Raw genomic sequence first — 19729 nt, forward strand, 5'->3', positions numbered from 1 at the left:
CTGGCAGACACGCATGTAATCAATTTTTATATTTTAGAAGAATGCCCCCAAGTGAGGCAGGTGCAGCCGGCGGACCAGCTCTATTATAATTGTATTACCCGTTGCCGCCGAGGGAAACGATAAACTGAATGTTCTCGCATTCTCCTACTCAGCGAAAAGTGGTCTGGTCTAGTCTGGTCAGCTGCCGATTGTCTGGGGGGTCCTGGGCAACTCTTGGACATTTTCACTCATTCGAATGGGTATCATTTGTATGGGTAGAAAATTAAAAGTCACGGAGGGAGTCAAAGGCAATTAAGGATTGGTCAATGCCAGACAAGCTGGCCCTTGATGTCACCCAATTATTGGGACTGTTAATTTTTACCATAATATGCACTTAAATTTGTTTTTAAAGTGGAAAAATGCATTAAAATTAGAGTAAGACTTATACATTTTTTTAAAATATGATAAAATTTATCAAAGCTTATGTTTTGAAAGACTTATATTTTGACTATTTTGTGACTGCCAAAAAAAGGTGGCTTTTCTTTTATTGTCCAAAATGTTTTCCCTTTTAACTCGGCCATTTCATCCGATCTTTTGCTTTTTGTATGGACCACAGAGCGAGGGAAGTACGCGGATCCAATGTCTTCGACGCTTTGTTACCTTCCTACTGGGACTCGTATTGGGCTTCCTCCTCTGGAAGCTGGCGGCCCTGAACTTTACCCTGGGTCGCCTGTTCGTGAACCGAGCCACCGACCTCTACGTATTCATAGTCTTTGTCCTGGTGACCGGAACGATCTTCATGCTAAGCCTCCCAGTTCGTGCCGTAATCCTGCTAATTTTCGTGGCATTGGTAGGAAAATCAGGAAGGACATATTTACGTGCAGTGGCCTTTGCCTTTATAATATCCGGACCTATTGCTAACCTGGTGGAAAATGCGGGCGAGGTTGCCCGTGTATTTGTCTGCACTACAGTGCTGACCTACAATCTATCCAAAACCCGATTTGACTTGATGGCCAAGCCGTTTACAAACACTCTGAAACATATGCGAGGAGATGTGGAGGAGATACGACATACCTTTTACGAATTACAAGAAGTCCTGGTCGATCTTAAGTATGCCGTGGAAAATTCAGACATTGAAGACGAGAAATACGGCGACAAGAATACCAAACCCATCTATGAAAGATGGGGCAGAGAAACGAAGAGAATGAACATAAGTGAAATTGGAAATGGAGGTAAGGAGCTACCAACTTCAGCTGCGGTTCAGGAGCGTTTTCAACGGAATATGAGAAATAGGTGCAAGCATCAGCTAAGAAGTGGCCATCGTGTGTGTCTGGAGGTTTTCCGAAAGGGTTACAGAAAATGTACAACCAATTTTCCCTCAATGATTGGTAAGGCCATCTGTTGGCCCTACAGAGTGGATATTATCTGCGAGCTAGACCTCTTTGGCAATCCGGATAAGATATGCGACCCATCCGCGGTGGTGCCACAAAACTTTGGGGAGACTTACGTGGAGTTACTGAAGGCCGAACAGCAACTCTTTGACAACAGCTCACAGATAGAGGTGAACTATGAAATAAAGGACGAACAGTTCGCCAAGAGTCAACTGAAGTCCGCTGAGAGGACAGGACAGGCTTTTAAGGAAGACTTTGAACGCCAAAAGCGTATCTTCAATAAAGTCATGGGCATACTTCAGAAGATCCTATGTCTGTTCATGCTGCGGATGGTTTACGTATCCATCAACTACTATGTGAAGTATCTCAACGACGTGGAGTTCGACAACTTCTATATCACTAAATATTTCAAGCACGTGGATCAGCGGCGTAGGAAACAGGGTATTGATGCCATTTTGCCACTGCGCACCTACGAAAAGTCAAAGTACATTGATGTGGATTACATATTTAGTCGAACCCACCAGGAGTCCACTACGGTTTGCTTTAGTTTGTTACAGTTCCTACTAGAATTAGTCACAGCGGGACTGTTTATATTGATAGACCACTTGGTCGTGGAATTACTTCAGATTGTCCGAAAGCGATCGAAGATCGTTTACCAGCAGGATGGTGAGCATGAAGTCCGATTCAATGTAAGCAATAATAAGTTAATCAATTAAATATATAAATAACCCGAATTCTTAACTTGTTCCCTGTAAATATAGATCAGTGGTGTGGGTCAAATGGCGCGACTGCTGCGCACCACCATGCATAACTTCAACATCCACGAGAAGGTCTCAACCTCGCTGTCCAACAAGGAGTGCCTTCCGAATCCACATGTCCTGCCAAAAAAGATGTACTACCAGCTAATACTACTGTACCTGGTCATAATAGTGCTGATCTACCAGAGCACAACATTTCTGCGAATGCGGCGAGTAATTTGCAGCTTCTTCTACTACAAGCGTGAGAAACAGCGCATCCTTTTCCTGTATAACCGCATCCTGCGGAATCGGCTCAGATCTCTGGAGTTTCTGATTTACGATGCCGAGGATAACCTGGCCACACATCGCATCCAGCAGCAGGTCAACGTCTTCCTTTGGCTACGGTTCTCATGTCCTGTCGTATTTGGTTGGATACGGCACTTCAAGTTCGCCAAAAGGACCTGCATGATCTGCCGGGGATTGGAGGACTCCACCTTCACGGTTTGCGTCAACTGCGGGCTGCCATATTGCGACGATTGTGCCGAGGATCTCAACAGTGTGTGCTTTCAGTGCGGCGTGGTTCTCACTAGAGTGGCAGAAGGATCTGAAAGCAGCGTAGAAGTGTACGCTTACAGGAAAGAAAAGTAATCCAAGGAAGACCAATACTGCTACCGTACTGAGTCGCAAATAATGCTTTAAACATTTATAATAAAGCCTTTCTTATGTTTCCTTTGAATCAGATTTTGCTTTGTGTGCACGGTCAACTGTAATCCACATAATTAATAATAAATACAACGAAGGTTTAGTAAGAATAGTTAAATGATTTGCCCTTCTGTCATGTATAAAACATAAAGCATCTTAATGGCATTACAAAAGTTCATCTCGTATGTGCCAAAAGGAATGGAAAACTTTTCCCTTTGAATCGGAAGCCCATTTCCCTCTCGGGGAATACTTGGTAATCATCTTCGGAGAACTCGGTCTCTTAATCCCACTTGCACTACCCTTTATTAACTGTCCTTCAGTATGATAATCATATCTTCAGCCTAATTGCCATTTTTCCAGTCTGTCAAACTTAATTCTCAACATTTTACCCGGCCACACCCCAACTATTTCCTTGGCCGATGGCACTGTCTGCCAGTTGTCTAGAGTAAGTTGGAAAACATTTCTTTGCAACAACAAGGATCGCTCAATTAGTTGTCCACCCCTTTGTCTGGGCCACCCTAAACTCCTATCGCCTGTCCCAGCATAATTATGCACATGTCTGGTGGAGCTGGAAAACTTTTTGTCCTTAGACAAACTTTGCTCAAGCGGCGCTGATTCGATTATGCCACTGGAAAGCAACATTTCAGCACTCTGAGCTACACTCGGCTGCAAGGATTAAGTTACAAAATTGTTAATTAAAAATAATAAAAACGCTAATTGAAGAAATGCCTACAGTAATGCAGAAACTCCTTTTGCAACAAACCGAAAACGTAACAAAAGTTTTTGGGTGCAAACTTGTCTAGACTTTTTGGGATCAGCCAAGAAGATGTCTGCAAACGCTTTCGGGCACTTTCCTCGTCATTTTGGTCGGGATGAAACAGTTGCCACAATGATGACGACAAAGTCTCGCCCACGCTCGCTCTAGTTTTAATATTCATAAGGCCTTTGGCCTCTGTGTCTGCCTGCAATAAAATAATTATGCAAACATGGGATGGCGTTGGTCGGGCAGGAGGGTGGGTGGTAGAGAACCACAAAACCAAAGGAGCTGCGTCTTTCCATTGAAATTTCACACATTTCCATGGAAAAAAGGGACCAAAAAAATGCGCAAAATTTTCTTACGAAAAACAAACACTGCGGCGGAGGTGGAATCAACATTCAGACGCTAGACTGGTCGGCATGCCGTGTGCAAAGGTGATTATTTGACGTTCACACCTTGTTGCAGTGACTCCTCCCTTCGAGATAATGGGCCGAGGTCGTCGACGCTCGTCGGCGGTTGTTGTGATCAGCCACAGAAGTGACAGGTGTGACACTCCGCCTGACAGCGGCTCCCAGAACTCCACTTCACTCCACTCCGACCATCAGCCTCACCCTCACCAGTCGACTCCACCATCTGCACAGACTATGAAGACGCAACTAGACGAGACGAGACAGTGGTGGGCACTAAAAAAAAGCTGGAAAAAACAGCTCAGAATTATTTCCTAGAAAACTGCAGACGGATGGTTGAACGAGCAGTGTAAAGACCAGCAAACATAAAAAAGTGAGCGAAACTGGAGCTGTTACAGCAGCACCGACCGGGGTATACCCTTTTGACAAAAAAAATGTATTTAAAGGCTATCAGCATAATGGTTTCTAAAAATGAAACTTCGTTCCAAACAAGATTCCTTATTAATATGAAGTATATTTGTCTAGATTTTCTGGTATATTTATAAAATCTTTGATCTAAAAAGTGTTTTGAATTTGGATATTCGTCACAAATAATCTACGTATGCTAACCAACCATAGAAAGTGTACTGCCAGGTATAACCATCTGAACGAAAATGGCCAAAGTGGTGAAAAATAATCGGGCTGAGTCCCTCAACTGCCTTTATCATCACGGGCTCAACTTGGCGTTGATAATGAAGGAAGCGAAACGATGGCCCACGGATGGTTGGATGCTCGCTGGTCAGTGCATTGTTTCTTTCTTTCTTACATTTTTTTTTTTGTATATTTCGTTTCAGTATGATGTTCCAGCGGTTTGGCTGCAATTTGCGAGTCCCAGGGACTCCGACTCCGATTCACAGACCGAGTGAGTGAACTATTTAGCAAAGGGAGCCAGGGGATTCATACCATCCGCTGCTGGCGGAGCAGCAGGTGGTAAAGCGTAGAGAAATATGGTGCGGAACATTTCAATTAGAAAAAGCGGCGAAACGGCAGACTGAAGACTGAAGAAACCTCGGACCGACAGCCTGTCGTCGCCCCCAATCAGTTGGGCCCCCATTCCCCGTCCATCTTCATCCTACAGCTCCATCTCCCAGTTCCACGGAATATTCCCCGCCTTTGAAGTCGTGTTCGCCTGACACTGACGAACCGCGACTGGCTATATTCCACTATATATGTATACCCCCACTGCCTGCTATTATTTCAATAAAAATTCTTTAATATTATTTTAAGTTTGTTATGGCAGGTTAGTTTGTTCTCTGGCCACCGTCCATTTCCCTTTGTGCTCGTATTTAATCTTTATAATTAAAATTTTAGCAAAAACAGAAAAAATGCCGCTTGAGGTGGGCGCCCTGGGTGCGAAGAAGCGCAAACGTGTTAAAAATTGATTAAAGTAATTGATTTGAAAGGGCTGGCGGTGGGGGCCATTGGGTTATTGAGGATTATTCTTTATACTCTACGTATATATATACCTTCTTCAGTTTTTATCCCTTTGTTATATTTCAATGTGGACAGCCGACTCAATTAAAGCAGTAAGCGGTGTTTGCTTTATTTTTATAAAAATATTCGAGTTTATTCAGAAGATAAATTTGTGATCTAATAAGTTTTGACAGAAAAACTGAATTTAATTGATATTGATAAATAAAAGAATATCTTTCAATTGGAAAGAGTTTAAGTACATATATATTAATTAATTCTTAATCGATTTATATTTTGTGGAAACGTTTGCTTCCCCATCCATCAAAAAAGTAAAAAATTCATATTTTTTTAGGCTTTGACTATTTTTCTCCAATATAAATTCAGTGGTAGTTCCTGAAGTCTGGAATGTGATAAGCGACTATCTCTTTGATCTCCTTTTCATTTCTCACACAGCAAATTGCTAATTGCATTCCGCGCATAGAAAAATATGACTGGTCGGCGGAGTGCATTTATTTCGCTTTCGCACAGAAATCATGTGGCAACCGCAGCGGAATCTCAGCTTTGTCAAGTCAAACTCCAAGCACCAGACCCAATTTTCACACAGAATGAAAAGGAGTGAAACCCACTGCACCACAAATCTTTCACTCGGTTTTATTCACCCACTTTTTGTATTTCGTTATAAAACAGCAGAGGCACGAAAAATGAAACTCCACTGTGCGTGTTGAACTCAGACTTTTGTGCCAAATGTTTTCGGGATGGAGGAAAGTCAAGGGGCTCGGGTTTGTTGGCTCAGCTCAGCTCAGCTAACGCCTTTTCGGTCTTTCACAGCAAAAGCGCGAAAAGAGTTAAAAGGCGAAGCACAGAAAGCAGCGAATGCAGCACCATAGCACCAAAGCATTTTCACCCTATTATTTCGAGCAATTTCATCAAAACTAGACTGGGTCCGGCCTCTGCTCCAAATTGTAACCACAAAACCTCCCAGTCCAGCTGCCCAGTTGCCCCATTGCAGTCCCCTAGAGATGGGTGCGTGAGTCGTGAGTAGGTTAAGGAAATACTCCGTGACAAATGTGTTTACAAAGTTGTAAGCATATAAATATAAAAGAAATATTCCCTACACTTTGGAACTTCCACAGGTCAGATATTCAGCTTTTGTTATATTTTATATTATATTTTATATGTTATTTTATTTTTTCTATTGTTGAAAATTTATTTTCATGTTGTAAAAAATAGTTGAATTAAATCGGTTGTAAGCCAGATACCTTAATTCATATGCAAGCTGGATGATTTTGAGGCATACAGTGAACTCTAGTACCACCTCTAGTTCGTTGCGGTTTTGTTGCTTTGCTTCTACCGCTTTTTGTCCACTTCTTTTGGCTTTTAGCCCCGCCCGGACCACCATCCTCCTGGTTCTTCTGCCATCGAGTTGTTGGCCGCTCTCAATAGAAGGCAGACAGGAGCAGGTTTTTCTTTTTGCCTTCCTTCCAAATGGCCAGCAAACGGACTGTCGACTGTGCCAGCTGTGTTTTTCTTATTTGATTTCCACTTTTATGTAGATTGGTATTTATTTTCCACGCGAAAACTAGCGAAAAGCGGGCAAAAAAAAAACCTGGGCCATGGTAGCGGCAGTAGTTCTCACACTATGGCATGGTATGGGGCCTGGATCTGGGGTTCGGTCTCCGGGCCTGCGGTTCCTTAACTTCCCTCATCGCTCTTATTATCGCGTCAAGCGGCCAAACAAAAAATCCAACATAAAGCCACAGCACCAAGAAAGAAGTGAGTGCAACTATTTTGCGGTCTGCTGCCTGACAAATGGCAGCCAACGCCATCGGAGCATTTAGCCAAAGTCCAACTGCGATTCCACATTTCCACATTCAAGTCGGAGCTGCAGGTCCCCCCTCGGCGGTCGGAAGTAGCGCAGAAATCTGCCGCCACTGGCCGCCCCTGGGGATCTGGATGTAATGTAGGCCCAGTCTCAAGCTCAGTCAGCCATTCAGCCATTTACCCTATTTTCTCAGACGCGCACCGAAATTTCCCTATTCCAAAAGTAGCCGAAGGGACATAACAATTTAGAAATTATATTATTATTATAATTATTATTATTATTTTTATAAATAGCTATTAACTTAGCAAATAAAACATACACTTGGGTATGAGATACATTACATAAAATAAAAAGGTCATATCTTTAGTTATATCTATTTAAAAGGTTAGAAATTATCATTTAACTATTCATTTTTTAAATGTGTGCTCATATTTTAGGTTTTCCTTTTAGTTTACAGAAAAAATCGAAATAAAGGGCATTTCCCATTCGCACAAGGCACTGCATTTTATTTTGGTTGTCTTGGCTGTTCCCAGAGTAAAGCTTCGTAATTAGATTTAGTTTAGCTCACGGATTTTGATACGTTAATTGTGAATTGTGCAAATACATATAATTGAGCTGGAGTTGCCCCCACCCCAACCGCTGATGGAGGAAAGAAATGAGAGCTAGAGTTGGTCCCGCCTGGCTGGTTCTGCATTTTTCAACCAAACCTTGTCCCGGCATTCCGCTTTAGTTTTGCTAAATTAGCGACCAGCCCGATTCCACCCAACTCCCAACCACCTGTCCCTCTCCAATGTGGCGTGAAGAAGACAAATGCCTGGAATTCTTTTCTCAAGCCTTTTGGCCACGCTTTTGATATGCCATTTGCAGTTGAGCTGACTGAGCTGCCCCAGCAATTAATAGTAAGAAACAATTGTGGCAAGTCAGTTTCCCACGTCGAAGCCATAGGCCTTCTTCAGTGATTCAGACGTAGAAATTCCGCCCAAATTATAATCATTAAAGGCTAATCGGGCCTTAATTGAGACTCAATTTATTTGGCGTACACATCCTTGCCGGTAATACGCCTAATGATCTCCATTATCCTTTTGCGGTAGTCATATACCGCCCTCTTCATTCGTTTTACATTATACTTTGTCTGCATCTACATATAATAAGGGTGATTTAAATTAAATCTGACTGAAATGTTTGGGGTTCTCGAGGACCCAAACCCCAAACCCAAGCATTTCCAGACGATGATGGAAACCTTTTGGTCCCAATCAAATTGCCAATGTCCGCTTCTACGTGGGTTGTTTTTAAAGTTGATGTAATATTACTAAAAAAACAAACATAGTTTTAAGGCATTGTTTTAATTTTTTGTCATCTATTATGTTATGCAATTACAAATTCCAGCTTAAAACATTTTTAAACGATACAGGAAACCTTTAAACTCCCCTCGCTGTGATGACAAATAGCTTAAGCCATATCCAGAACCTCTTTTGATGATACCACGCATTTGAAACTCAGCCTCAGATCCGATGCACTTTCGGCCAACTTTAATGGGCAGGATAACCAGTTCCACGAATTCGAAAATTATGCGATTTTCGATTTTATTAAAGTTATTCCACTTGCTGGCCCGGCTCACAGCGATTTTTGGTTCACCGGAATACAATAACGAAAAATTATCATTGTCTCCTACATCATCCACTTAATGTGGGGATCCATCAATCTGCGTTCCTTGTCCGTTGTCCGCTGTCCGTTGTCTCTTGTCCGTCGGCGGCTGTCAAACACGCCGAAACTCAGACTGAGACCCAAGCTCGAATTCGAACTGGAGCTGATGCTGGATCTGTGGCTGGAGATTGGGGCTGGTGACGAGACGATGGACCATCAATCGCATTAAGACCATAAAAGGATTGCTCATACGGCTGACGATTCTGAGCCCCTTCCGATGTCGCTGTTGTTCGGACTCGACTGCTTTTGCATGCTTAGCACTGCCGTTCTGAGTGTTGAAAGAGAATTTTTAAGTCCATTGTATGGGCATTCGCTGAAAGTGCCCGAAAAAAGCAAAAGTCTTGAGTGCTGCAAGCCAAAGCAAACTGAACCGAACCGAACCGAAGTTGGGCGGGGAAAAAAGGACAAAATGTCACAAAAGCGTGACGATGTGTCGTAAAATACTCAAACAACACTAACCTCAAAATGGGGTCTCGAATGATATGGAAAATGTCTTTTCAGAGACCTCGAAACTTGGCTTTTGTACTTTTCACTGGTCCTTTAGCATTTGCTTGGATACCCTAACAAAATATGTAATGGGATATAGAATGTAATTAAGTACTAATATAAAAGGCAATACTATATGTTAAATAAAAAATTTATAAGTTATTTATTTATAAGTTTTAAAAGCTATATTTTAAATTCATTTGGAATTAGTGAATCAGAATTAAATCTTATTATTACTTTTAATGGGTCCCAACAAACCATTTTTTGTTTCAAAAAGCTAGGGAATAGCCAGTTTCGTTAGCTTCCAATTTTTGTCACCATGTATCAGATTCAGTCAGCAACTGTCAGCAGTCAGTCAGCCTTGGCCACGGAGATCTCCTCACAGAAAAAAAAAAAAGAAATGTATAAATATAAACAGAAACCTCGCGCTCCAATGCAGCTTAATCAGTTCAGTTCAGAAAGGTTGCCGGCTGAAAAGCTTTGTTGCTAATGCTGAGGACCCAGGAACAGAAGATGGGACACAGTCAGGGGCATTCATCTGCGACATTCCGAGGCGGCAGTCCCATCAGCTTCAATTCAGCTCAGCTCAGCCCAGCCACCTTTTGTGCATCCCAGAGATACTTATACGAGTATCCCCGAGTACCTTTACAACCGCCGCTTGCTGTTCCGCTGATTGGAGCTCTTTGATTTTTGCCATCTGTCCAATTAGTCATTTTCATTTGGGGGCTCTTAATGCGATTTTAACTGCTTCAGTGCCGTGGGGATGGGCCATAAAAATCAAACATATAGGCAAAGGAAGATACAGATACGGCTCACTTTAATGGCAACCATGTAGGCATAAATAGTTTCCTTTTCGTCCAGGACCTGATCCACTTTTTTATGGCCATGTCTAGACTTTAACTGCGATTTTCTTAATTGCTCGTTTAGTGCTGTTCCACCGGCAATTTCGTGTGGGTGGTTGGGCGTTGATGGGCTTTGTTTGATTTGTGGCATAGTGAGCGTACTAGAACTAGTTCAGTATGCTCACGCCTCCCAGAGATATTTATCTTTGTCTTTGTCGGAGCTAGTAAAATTCGCAAGAAATTAACACAATTAACACTTTAATTGCGAACTTCCGCTTGCGCCACTTTTCCCCTTTTTTTCACTTTGCCAAAGTTCCGCCTGGTTTTTCCCCTTCCCATCGCAATCGCACTGCATCTTTTTGTTCGACTTGTGTGTTTTTTATTTCTGCTCATATGGGGGAAATGAGGACTACGCCCCGAATGAAAGCAATTAACACTTTAATGACAGTTTGAAGTGAGTGAGACAAAGTTTATGCCGCATTCTGAGCCGGATAGCCCCATCGTGGTCTCCTGGAGTCGGGATCCGAGAAGGTGGCTGCACTAACTCCTGGGAAAAAATAACACTGCGAAATAAGGAGGCAAACTTATTATCTCAAGTCCTTGCAGCAGCGTATTTACCCAGAAATCTTCAAATAATGGATCTAGATAAATACAAAAAAGAGTTACAAATTGTTTTAGATATTTGTTTTGAAATTTTTGTTTAATCTGCTAACTAACCGAATATGAAATTTCCCTTTTTTATTATTTCCACAGAAGAATTTCAATGTTCCCCTTGTCATTCTTTTTCAGTGCACTTCCTAAGCTGATCCCATACACTTTTTTGCATTTTTAAAGCCCATATAGCAACGACCTCGCACATTTACGTCCGGTCTGGTTATGACATTTTGCTCATTTTCAGGCAGGCTCACCAAAATTAACCCGGCCTCTGGATTGTCTGCATATGCAGAACGGAGTGGTCATATCCCCCATTCATTAGGAATCGGAATTAGCAAACAGCAAATTGAGTCTAGGCCTCCGGTTTGGACTTGGTAATTCTTTCTAGTTTACCTCCGGGGCAAAGACGAATGAATGGCGTTGAGGCCTCCATTCTGTTCTCTGTCGGCCAGGAGTTATGATACGGGTTTTCCTAATTAGAGCTTAAAAGAGAGCTACACAGGAAAATTGTACAATTTGTGCAGGAAATTGGCAAACGATTCTCGTTTGAGGTCTTGACTTCTGGTTTCTTCTGCTGAAGATGTCTTTAAAAGAGTTGACACCTTTTTTGCACGCGTTCAAAAGAAAATTGTTCCTCTGGGCTTTGAGCATTGAAGATCAGGTCTTGGACAATTGTCTGGAAAAGAAGGCTCATTAAAATTGCTTCTGGTTTGCCAGGAAGTGAAAAAATCCTTCAAACTTAGAGATGCTGTAGGCAGTTTATCTTTATATTTATAAATTCAAGGTGTTAAAGCGCAACTTTGAGAGATTTTTAAGCAATATTTTCTATTGGCAACATCATGTGAAGTAAAAATGCTTCCAAAAGAACTGCCTCATTTCCACCGAAACTCCAACTTCACTTGTTCGAAAAAAGCCTTCCTTTCGCCTCCTTGTGCTAGGATAAACATCAAAAGGCGAACTCAGGACTCTTGTTTCCTTTCAGCAGAGAACTCACCCGCATTTGTGTGCAAATGTGAGCAGCAAAAAAAAAAAACAGAAAACATCTTTCATTTAAAAGTCTGCCCGCCTTTGTTGCTCCTTCTGGTCGCACAGTTCCTTCAGATCTCCTCTCCACTCCCAGCTGCATTTTGCAGGCCAGTTGCGATTCCTGCCCACTCAGAGAAAAACTAGAAAATAGAAAATGTATGCCTAACACAGTTTATTAAGTTTCTTCTTTATTAAAATGCATCGATTGTTTGGATTATCATGTACTTACACATTATTATTAATTATACATTTATCGGTCTGACTCTCAAGGAGAAATAAATTCTTCCTGTGCCGACTTGCCTGTCAATGCAATAAGCGTAGCTACCAAAGGAGCAACGTAGCCCTTCCCAACTCACTTTGCCATGTTTATTGCAAGTATTTCAGTTGTGGGGAAAAGATAGGAGACCAGCGGAAAAGGATCCACTGGACACGGTAAAAAATTTGCTCCGTTCTTCTATTTTTTTCGGTTTTTTTTTGCGCCCGCTGTTGTTGCAGAGCTGCCTCCTTTGCATACACTTTATATTCGCCGGAGTTGGGTCATATGGCGGACTCTATATATATATATATGTACATATATTCGTTTTTGTTGGTTTCGCTATGGGTTTGGCAGGAATGGGGCGGAAGAGCCACGCCCACTAGACGACCCGCCGTGCTGTAAGTAATTTGTGGTTTCAGGCAAATACTCGGAGATGATGTTTTTCTTAAATGTTTTTCTCGCTTTCCCTGCTACCCTGCACTCCTTGTGTATCGTTAAAAAATGCCTTTAGGGCATTTAATTTCTTTTGTTCACTGGTCTCTTCCCTTTTGCCTTTTATGGTTTGCCCGGCCGGAGAACCATTTCTCTGCTACTCCTCAGCCTCGGCTAAACAAATCGGTCCACCCTCGCCATTCCAAGCAGTCCTTAGTTCCTCCTTTTAACAATTTTCAATAGAAAATTAAAACGCAACCGCAGTTTTTGGCAAGAAAAATGGTTCTTTTCGGATCTTTTGGGGAATGGGGATGTGTATGCCGGGGTTTTCGCCATGTAATTGTTAGTTTGTTTTGGTGTTTTGTGGTGAATTAAGGCGATTCTGTTCATAACTTTGTTTTGCCATTGCGAAATGTATTGTTAAAAATGATGGTAATTAAATATAAATGAAAACACATTACCTAAATTCATGCAGAATGGGAACTTATGATTTAATATCAGTTATCAGAGTTATCAAAAGCAAATATAACAATAGACTATTGTGCTTTTGCAAACATGGTTACTATCTAAAAATTGTCAAAAAACCAGCAGCAGCTTTTTGCCCGGTTTAGCATTTATTGTATATTTTTCCCCTTATTTGTTGACTTTGTCAGCATTATTTCACTCGTTTTCAACTGGTGCCGTCAATGTTTATTAATATTTGACATTCAGCACCCCAACCGCTGGCAAATGTTTTCAATCTGTGTCCGGCAACCCAGCGCGAATCTCCTTGGCTCAGTCAGGAGCTGCCGCCGCACTATTAAAATCGCCGAGTTGCGACTCAGCAGGAGGTGGATATTGCAGATTTGCGAAGGAGAATTTCAGCATTTGACTGACTGAAGGACGATTTATGAGCCCGACCATGGGGGGCAAAAATCGAGCGACAATTTCGCACAATGCGCAAAACAGGGTGCGGGAAATGAACCCGAATCTGCGAATCGCCGGGACTGAAGGTCCTTGGCCAAGAGCAAGCGTTTAATCGGCTATAAATTGCAACCCTTTTGTGCAAAAATCGAGCGGAAGTTGAGTTGAAGGGGAGCGGAAGGTAGAAAATTACAGTTATTAATGCATGGGGTGTCAAATGCTTTTTTGTGTGTTGGCCTCTATTTATTTCACTTCCATCCTGCGGGGCTACCCTTCTTTTATATTTTTCGGCAGTGCGACAATATAATTTACTCCTTTCCGCAAAATGTATGGCACAATTACTGCTTTTCGTGGCGCGCATGTCAAAATAATCTGACAGCTTAATTATATACGCGGAAATCCATACCAATGGAATAGACCATTTCTTTGCATCCATTTCGCAACGTTTAGCAATTCGTGGTTAAATCAATTTTGCACACTTGCCTCCTTTAGCAGCCCTTCCCCCTTTTTTTTACCATTCCCCTTCATTTTTTTTCGCCAAACACTTTGACAGTTTTGGGTCAGGCTTCGCTTTGTCTGGCTGCGATTCTTTCTGGTGAAAGGTGGATGCCGTTTTTGGGCAAAGTCATTTAGCCTTTTTCTTCGGTTTTTCTTCTTTATTGTTTGTCCAGGGGTCATGAATTCCTTTTTTTTTTTTTTTTTTTGGGCGGGGAAAGGGTTTGGTTTTCCCCGACTGGCGCGAAATGTATTTGGCAAAGGGGGGAAATGGAAAACGGGTTCGAAATGATCGGCACAACGAAAAGTTCTTAAAAGGGGAGGTCCTAGATGGAGTTCGAGTTTAATATGGCCTGAAATTCGAGCTTATCTTTCCTAAAATTACAATTATTACTAAAAACAAGACAATAAAATAAATTAAAACAATTCAAACTATAAGTCATACATTTTTGATTAAGGTTAATCTTCAGTGATCTTAAAAAATAACCTAATAAAGTGCTGCTTGACTGAAACGATTCTGTAATATCTTATGGTCATCCCCTCTTTAATTTGCAAGACCTTCAATAAATCTCTCCTTTCATGCAAACCTTTTATACTTTTCTTAGCTGAAGACGCCATTGTCTCGCTTGATATTCAATCAAAATTGGAGCAGCGTCATCCACTTAAGAGGTCACCATGCGCCACTCGGTGCCCATCATGTGTGGCGACCCGTGGGCATTGGCGTCACCCTGCATCCTGATGGACGACGAATCCTCCCCGGAGGCATGTCTAATCTACACGGGGCCCCATATGGCCATTTAAAAGCTTTACGCTGTTGTTTCAGCACTTCCTCCGCTCGGAGAACTCGCTTCCGCATCCATTTGCAGCTCAAAAATTCGATACATCATTCATCAAAACGCGTGCCGGCGAACCAAACCAAACCAAGCAGCTCACCCATCAGGATGTGATATGGGATGGAAGTGTGGTATGGGACCCCGTACTCATAAGTTTTTGAAGAGCCAGTTGCCTTGGAACATAATCCCGTTCTAATCGAATTATGCTCAAATCCCCTGGGAACTTGCGACGCATCGAGTTTGCGTTAAGGCAAATTCAAGCGTAAGAAACTAATTTCTGCCAGTCGCAAATCCGCGAGATATCGAACCAGACAGTCAACGAGACTTAACTCTCGTGCATATGCGCTCATTCCCAATTCAATGGAATGCTTCTGTCATAAAAATGTTGCTGCGGCCATCAGATATTTAACAATTGATAAAAAGGACGAGTGGATGGATAGAATAAGAACACCAGCGAATCAGTGGAAAACCCATGAGAGGCAGATTAGCCAGGCAAAACTAGCAGTTTGCACTGAGAAAAATGGATGGAAAATAATTAATTAATTACAACAGTAAGATAAATTGAAAGTCCATCCTATTTAAAAATCATAATTCATGGCTTGTGTTTAGCTGCTAAAATATTGTATTTATCCAACGATTCTTTTCCAATTCTCAGCTTATAAAACTCAAATTTTTTTTCTGCCTGTAGATCCCAGCTTGCGATGACGCAGTGAATATACCCCTAAGTGAGCAGGGGGTTTCCCACAGGAACAGCAAGCAGCCACCACCAAAAACCCAGCCCAAAACCGAAAAACCAAAACCAACTACCAACCGGCCACCCTGTTTGATCACATTGTTTTCCCAAATCGGATTTTAGTTTTACACTAATTTCTTTGGTTTAAGACTCGCTGGGCGCTTGGTGGTCCTGGTTGCTATCCTGGTGCTGGTTCCTCATCTCAGATTGGTATTATAAACGCTTCGCTGGACATTTCTCGATGGGCAGGATAAACAGGGAGTGGGGGCTGAGGGCTGATGAATCCTCTTTGATTGCACTAAACTGCAATCGAGACGAATGCCCAAAACGTGCGACGTCATGTGGGGTTGGGGGGGATGTCCTTCGAGTCCTGCTGCCCAGTGTGATAAAATTTCATCCTCAGTGCCCAGACTTTTTATCGCTGGCCTAGGATCGTAAGGCTTTGGCTTTAGTTATACTCGGGGAACTTTCCCCCACCACAACCGCCTTCTTTTCTCGGTAGCTGCACATTTTTATGGCGAAAACAATTTAATTGGCTTGAGACAAGCACTTTTTCCTTCCCCATTCGCTTACATTGTCCCCAAAAATTCCCTGGATAAGAGTTTGATAACATTTGAATTCCGGATGAGTCATCTATCGGATTGACTCACTGTAGGCGGAAGAAATAAAATCACTCTAAAGTAACTAAAAAGTTGCGTCAAGCCAGCTGAGTACTAAAACTAATCCGAAAGAAATCGAAAAAGTTGCAAAAACGAAATGGAATGAAAATTAAAAAAGTGGTGAGAAATTGATAGTCGATCAATGAAATGATGAAAAGTTTTTAATGGAAGGATTTTTTTGGCAGGTGTGCGTGTTTAAAACTACTATTACTATTATTTAAAATAAAATTAATTTAATTAATTTAAGCTTATAGTAGCATTCACTATTCAAAGGCTGCAATTTACCACCTTTATTTAATATTTTGTCTTTTGATGTAGATCCTTAAATGAGGTCATTTTTAAAATACAATGTCACCTCGTATTTCTGAATTACAAATCCTTATCTAAAGTGCACCTTAAATTTTCTTTTATATTCACATCCATCTGCTTTTGGTCCACCCCTCCGATGAGTCAGATGTCGAATCTTAAGTTTTTCCCCGGTATTCATACCAACTCCCCTTAACCCTTTTTGCGATCTCGACGTTGTCGTCGCTCCTGAGAACCAATGGCACTTAAGACGCCAGAACTTATTTCCATTTGGTTGGGCAATTATAATATTTTGTATGTCTTCCTGTCTTCGGCGAGGAGCAGAGATGCGTTTACCTTTTTACTGCTGATTTGTGTGTTTTGCTTCTTGAATTTTTTGCAAACGGCTGTGAGGGGGAAAAACCGGAGACCCAACGACGTCTTAAATATAATATTGACATTTCTTTTGCAACGCTTTTTTATTTACGGGTGGTTGAAGAGGGGGCGGGTGCCCAAAAATGAAGGGCGGTGGTGGGTGGCCACTTCACTGGTTCCCAGCGGTCTGCAAACTTTGACTTACACAGTGCAAATAATTATAGACATTTTTGGTGGGGAAAGCAAAAAGGGTTAAGTGCTTACCCAAACGTTTTTTGGTCTGCACATTTTCATTTCTTTTTATTTTTTCTTTATTTGGCTCTTTGCGGGAACTGTCGCATAATTTGCTTTGAATTATTTAAGAGCTCTCTGGACCAGGACCAGCCGTCCATGCCTAATTAAAAATGCCATGCGGCACTTATAGCTCTGCTGGTTCTGGTTTTCTGCTGCCTTGGCTTTCGTTTTTGCGGCCATGTCTTTCATACTTTTGGGTTACTCACCAGCTCGTGCAATCAATCAATTAGCAGATTCCTGGACCACCGACCCTGGCCCAAGAAACCGCATAAAGGTACACAAGGCCTGACTCATCGAACACTTTCTGTCAATAAGTCTGTCAGCGAGTGATCCGCTACATTCGCGAAATTCGATAAGAGTTGCGCAAACGTACGACTTTAACATGATTTTCTCGCCACCTTCGTTATACTTTATTCAATCGATAATTAGCCTGAATGGGTCCGCAAATTTATGCATGGAATTCAAAATGATTTTATTGTTTCGCAGGAAAACTTGTCCGGCCACGGCAGCAGTTCAATGAATAAGCCCCCACATCGGACTGCTCTTAAGTTTCTTCGCACTCGGATCTTGAATTATTGTTATGATAATTGTGACTCGGAGCTGCGAAGTGGAATTGTCCAGCTGCGTGTGTTAATTTAATAAACACATTCGTTTGCTTTATTTATTTCACATTTACTTTAACGGCGGAAATGCCTTTTCGGAGAGAAAAGCCCATGGATTTGTGTGCATGGTGAATCACATAGATTAGACGAACCTGTAACACTAAGAACATTTTTCAAGCTAATATCTTGAAATTTAGTACAAACATATTAACTTATGTAAAAGTATAAAAACCCAAGACATCGTTATATATTTCAAACGCATATTCAAGTCATTCAAGATATTCAAGATGTATTTAATTTTGAAGCTTTTAATAATTTTCGACATTCTTTGCAAGAAATACATTTCTCCTTCATTTTATTTCTGGCATTGAGTTGATAGTCAAACCGTTTCTGTTGCTTCAATTAAATTGAGTGAGTTTCCTGCCAGTTGTCCAGCTGTATACAGCTGTCCTGCTGACCAGCTTTGCTCATCGCAAGCCCCATCCCTGCCAGAAAGAGTCACCAGCTGTCCAGCTGGTCGAAAGCTCCATTTCCAACCGTGCTTAGGTTGTTAGCCCTGTCGTCTGCGACTTGTGTTTTGATTTTGACAAGCCTTCTGCCAGGACTCTCCTCGATCTACGGCTGTTTGTTTAGCCGGTCATCTGGGCGGGAATGGGGTGGTGGTGTGGGTGTGGGTGTGGATCTGGGGTGTCCTCCGGCCCATCGGATCCAACATTCTGTCAATGGTGAGGAACAGCCAGTGAACCAAAGCCAATTGTCAGGATGACAGACATGTTTCTGTTCCTGTTTTGCTTGTTTGTTTGCCTGTTTGTATGTTGTTTGCTGGCTGTTGCTAATCCCCGAATGCAATGTACCCATTCCATTGTTTGCCTGGGTGTCATGTAGCAGATTGCGTTGGCCAGAAATTATTTACAAATATTTGTAAAAATTCTTTGATAAATTATGCGACTCTCGCCATTCCCTTCAGCTGCTCGTGTCCCGCAAATATGATTGATTTATGGGGGATGAAAAGAGAGGTCCTTTTTGGGGACATCGCTGTGTGTGGACCATGGTCCCCAGTTGATTTGTTCTAATGCCAGGACCAAGGTTCCCCTAAATCGACCAGACGCGCTTGAATGGATCCCATTCGATTTTCAGTTCGATTTGGAAGCCCATTCAGCAAGGACCAGTCCAGTTTGGTCCACAATCCGGAGACCAGGGCCGCCCGATGACGAAAACGACTCCAACACTCCGGCACTGTTGACAGCAATCGTATGTTTAAAAAGCATAATCCCAGACGAATGATGATGAATGGTCCCCGGCCAGGGTTCCCAAACCGAACCCAAAGCCCAGTCGCTGGGAAACGCTCTCCGCTCGACGTCGTTTAACTAAATCCTTGATGAATGATGTTGCCACCTCCCCCCGTCATTTGCCCGGCCAAATCTCCGATCCCCTCCTGCGCCAGAAGTTCCTTCGGTGGCTGCGTTTTCATATTTGCACGAAAAATTCCAAAATGCCAGCGACATTAGCAGAGGTTCGGGGTTGGAGCGAACGCAATTTTCATTTACGCTTCATTTTAATGATGTTAAGTGATTGTGCAGAAAACGTCGAGCCACAGTCGAAACTCCGAAGTGCACAGAGAGAAACAGGTACCATGTTCTCAGAAGAAAGGGATTAGCTTTCTATTCATAAGGTAATTACCGGCTAAGTGTTCGTTCTTAAAAGCCTGAATATTTGTAAGCTGAAGATTTCTGAAACTGAATTTAAACTGGATCAAGTTACAAACCGTGAGCAAGTAGCGGAAAATCATCAAATCCTGTTGCACCTCCTATTATTTTCCCCCAGTGTATATCCATTCCGATCTTCCGTTTCGGCTACAGTTTTTGCATTCAGCCAACGAAAGTTTTGCGTAAATAGATTTCTG

General features: G+C 42.1%; 1 protein-coding gene across 1 annotated transcript; it reads left to right on the forward strand.

Moving 5' to 3' along the window:
• Positions 1–521: 521 nt before the first annotated feature.
• On the forward strand, positions 522–2796 carry LOC6737924 (protein sneaky). The gene is made up of 2 exons (XM_016171420.3): positions 522–2059; positions 2132–2796. The coding sequence occupies exons 1-2, from the start codon at positions 536–538 to the stop codon at positions 2753–2755; spliced, it is 2148 nt and encodes a 715-aa protein (XP_016031690.1). The 5' UTR covers positions 522–535; the 3' UTR covers positions 2756–2796.
• Positions 2797–19729: the final 16933 nt, after the last annotated feature.

This window comes from Drosophila simulans, chromosome 3L (genome assembly GCF_016746395.2).
Source record: "Drosophila simulans strain w501 chromosome 3L, Prin_Dsim_3.1, whole genome shotgun sequence".
Taxonomy (NCBI): domain Eukaryota; kingdom Metazoa; phylum Arthropoda; class Insecta; order Diptera; family Drosophilidae; genus Drosophila; species Drosophila simulans.

Bases quoted from the DNA above. Each gene is read 5' to 3' on its own strand.
- LOC6737924 (XM_016171420.3), top strand. From the start codon at position 536: ATGTTTTCCCTTTTAACTCGGCCATTTCATCCGATCTTTTGCTTTTTG. The intron at 2,060-2,131 runs GTAAGCAATAAT...CTGTAAATATAG, and splicing joins AGCATGAAGTCCGATTCAAT to ATCAGTGGTGTGGGTCAAAT.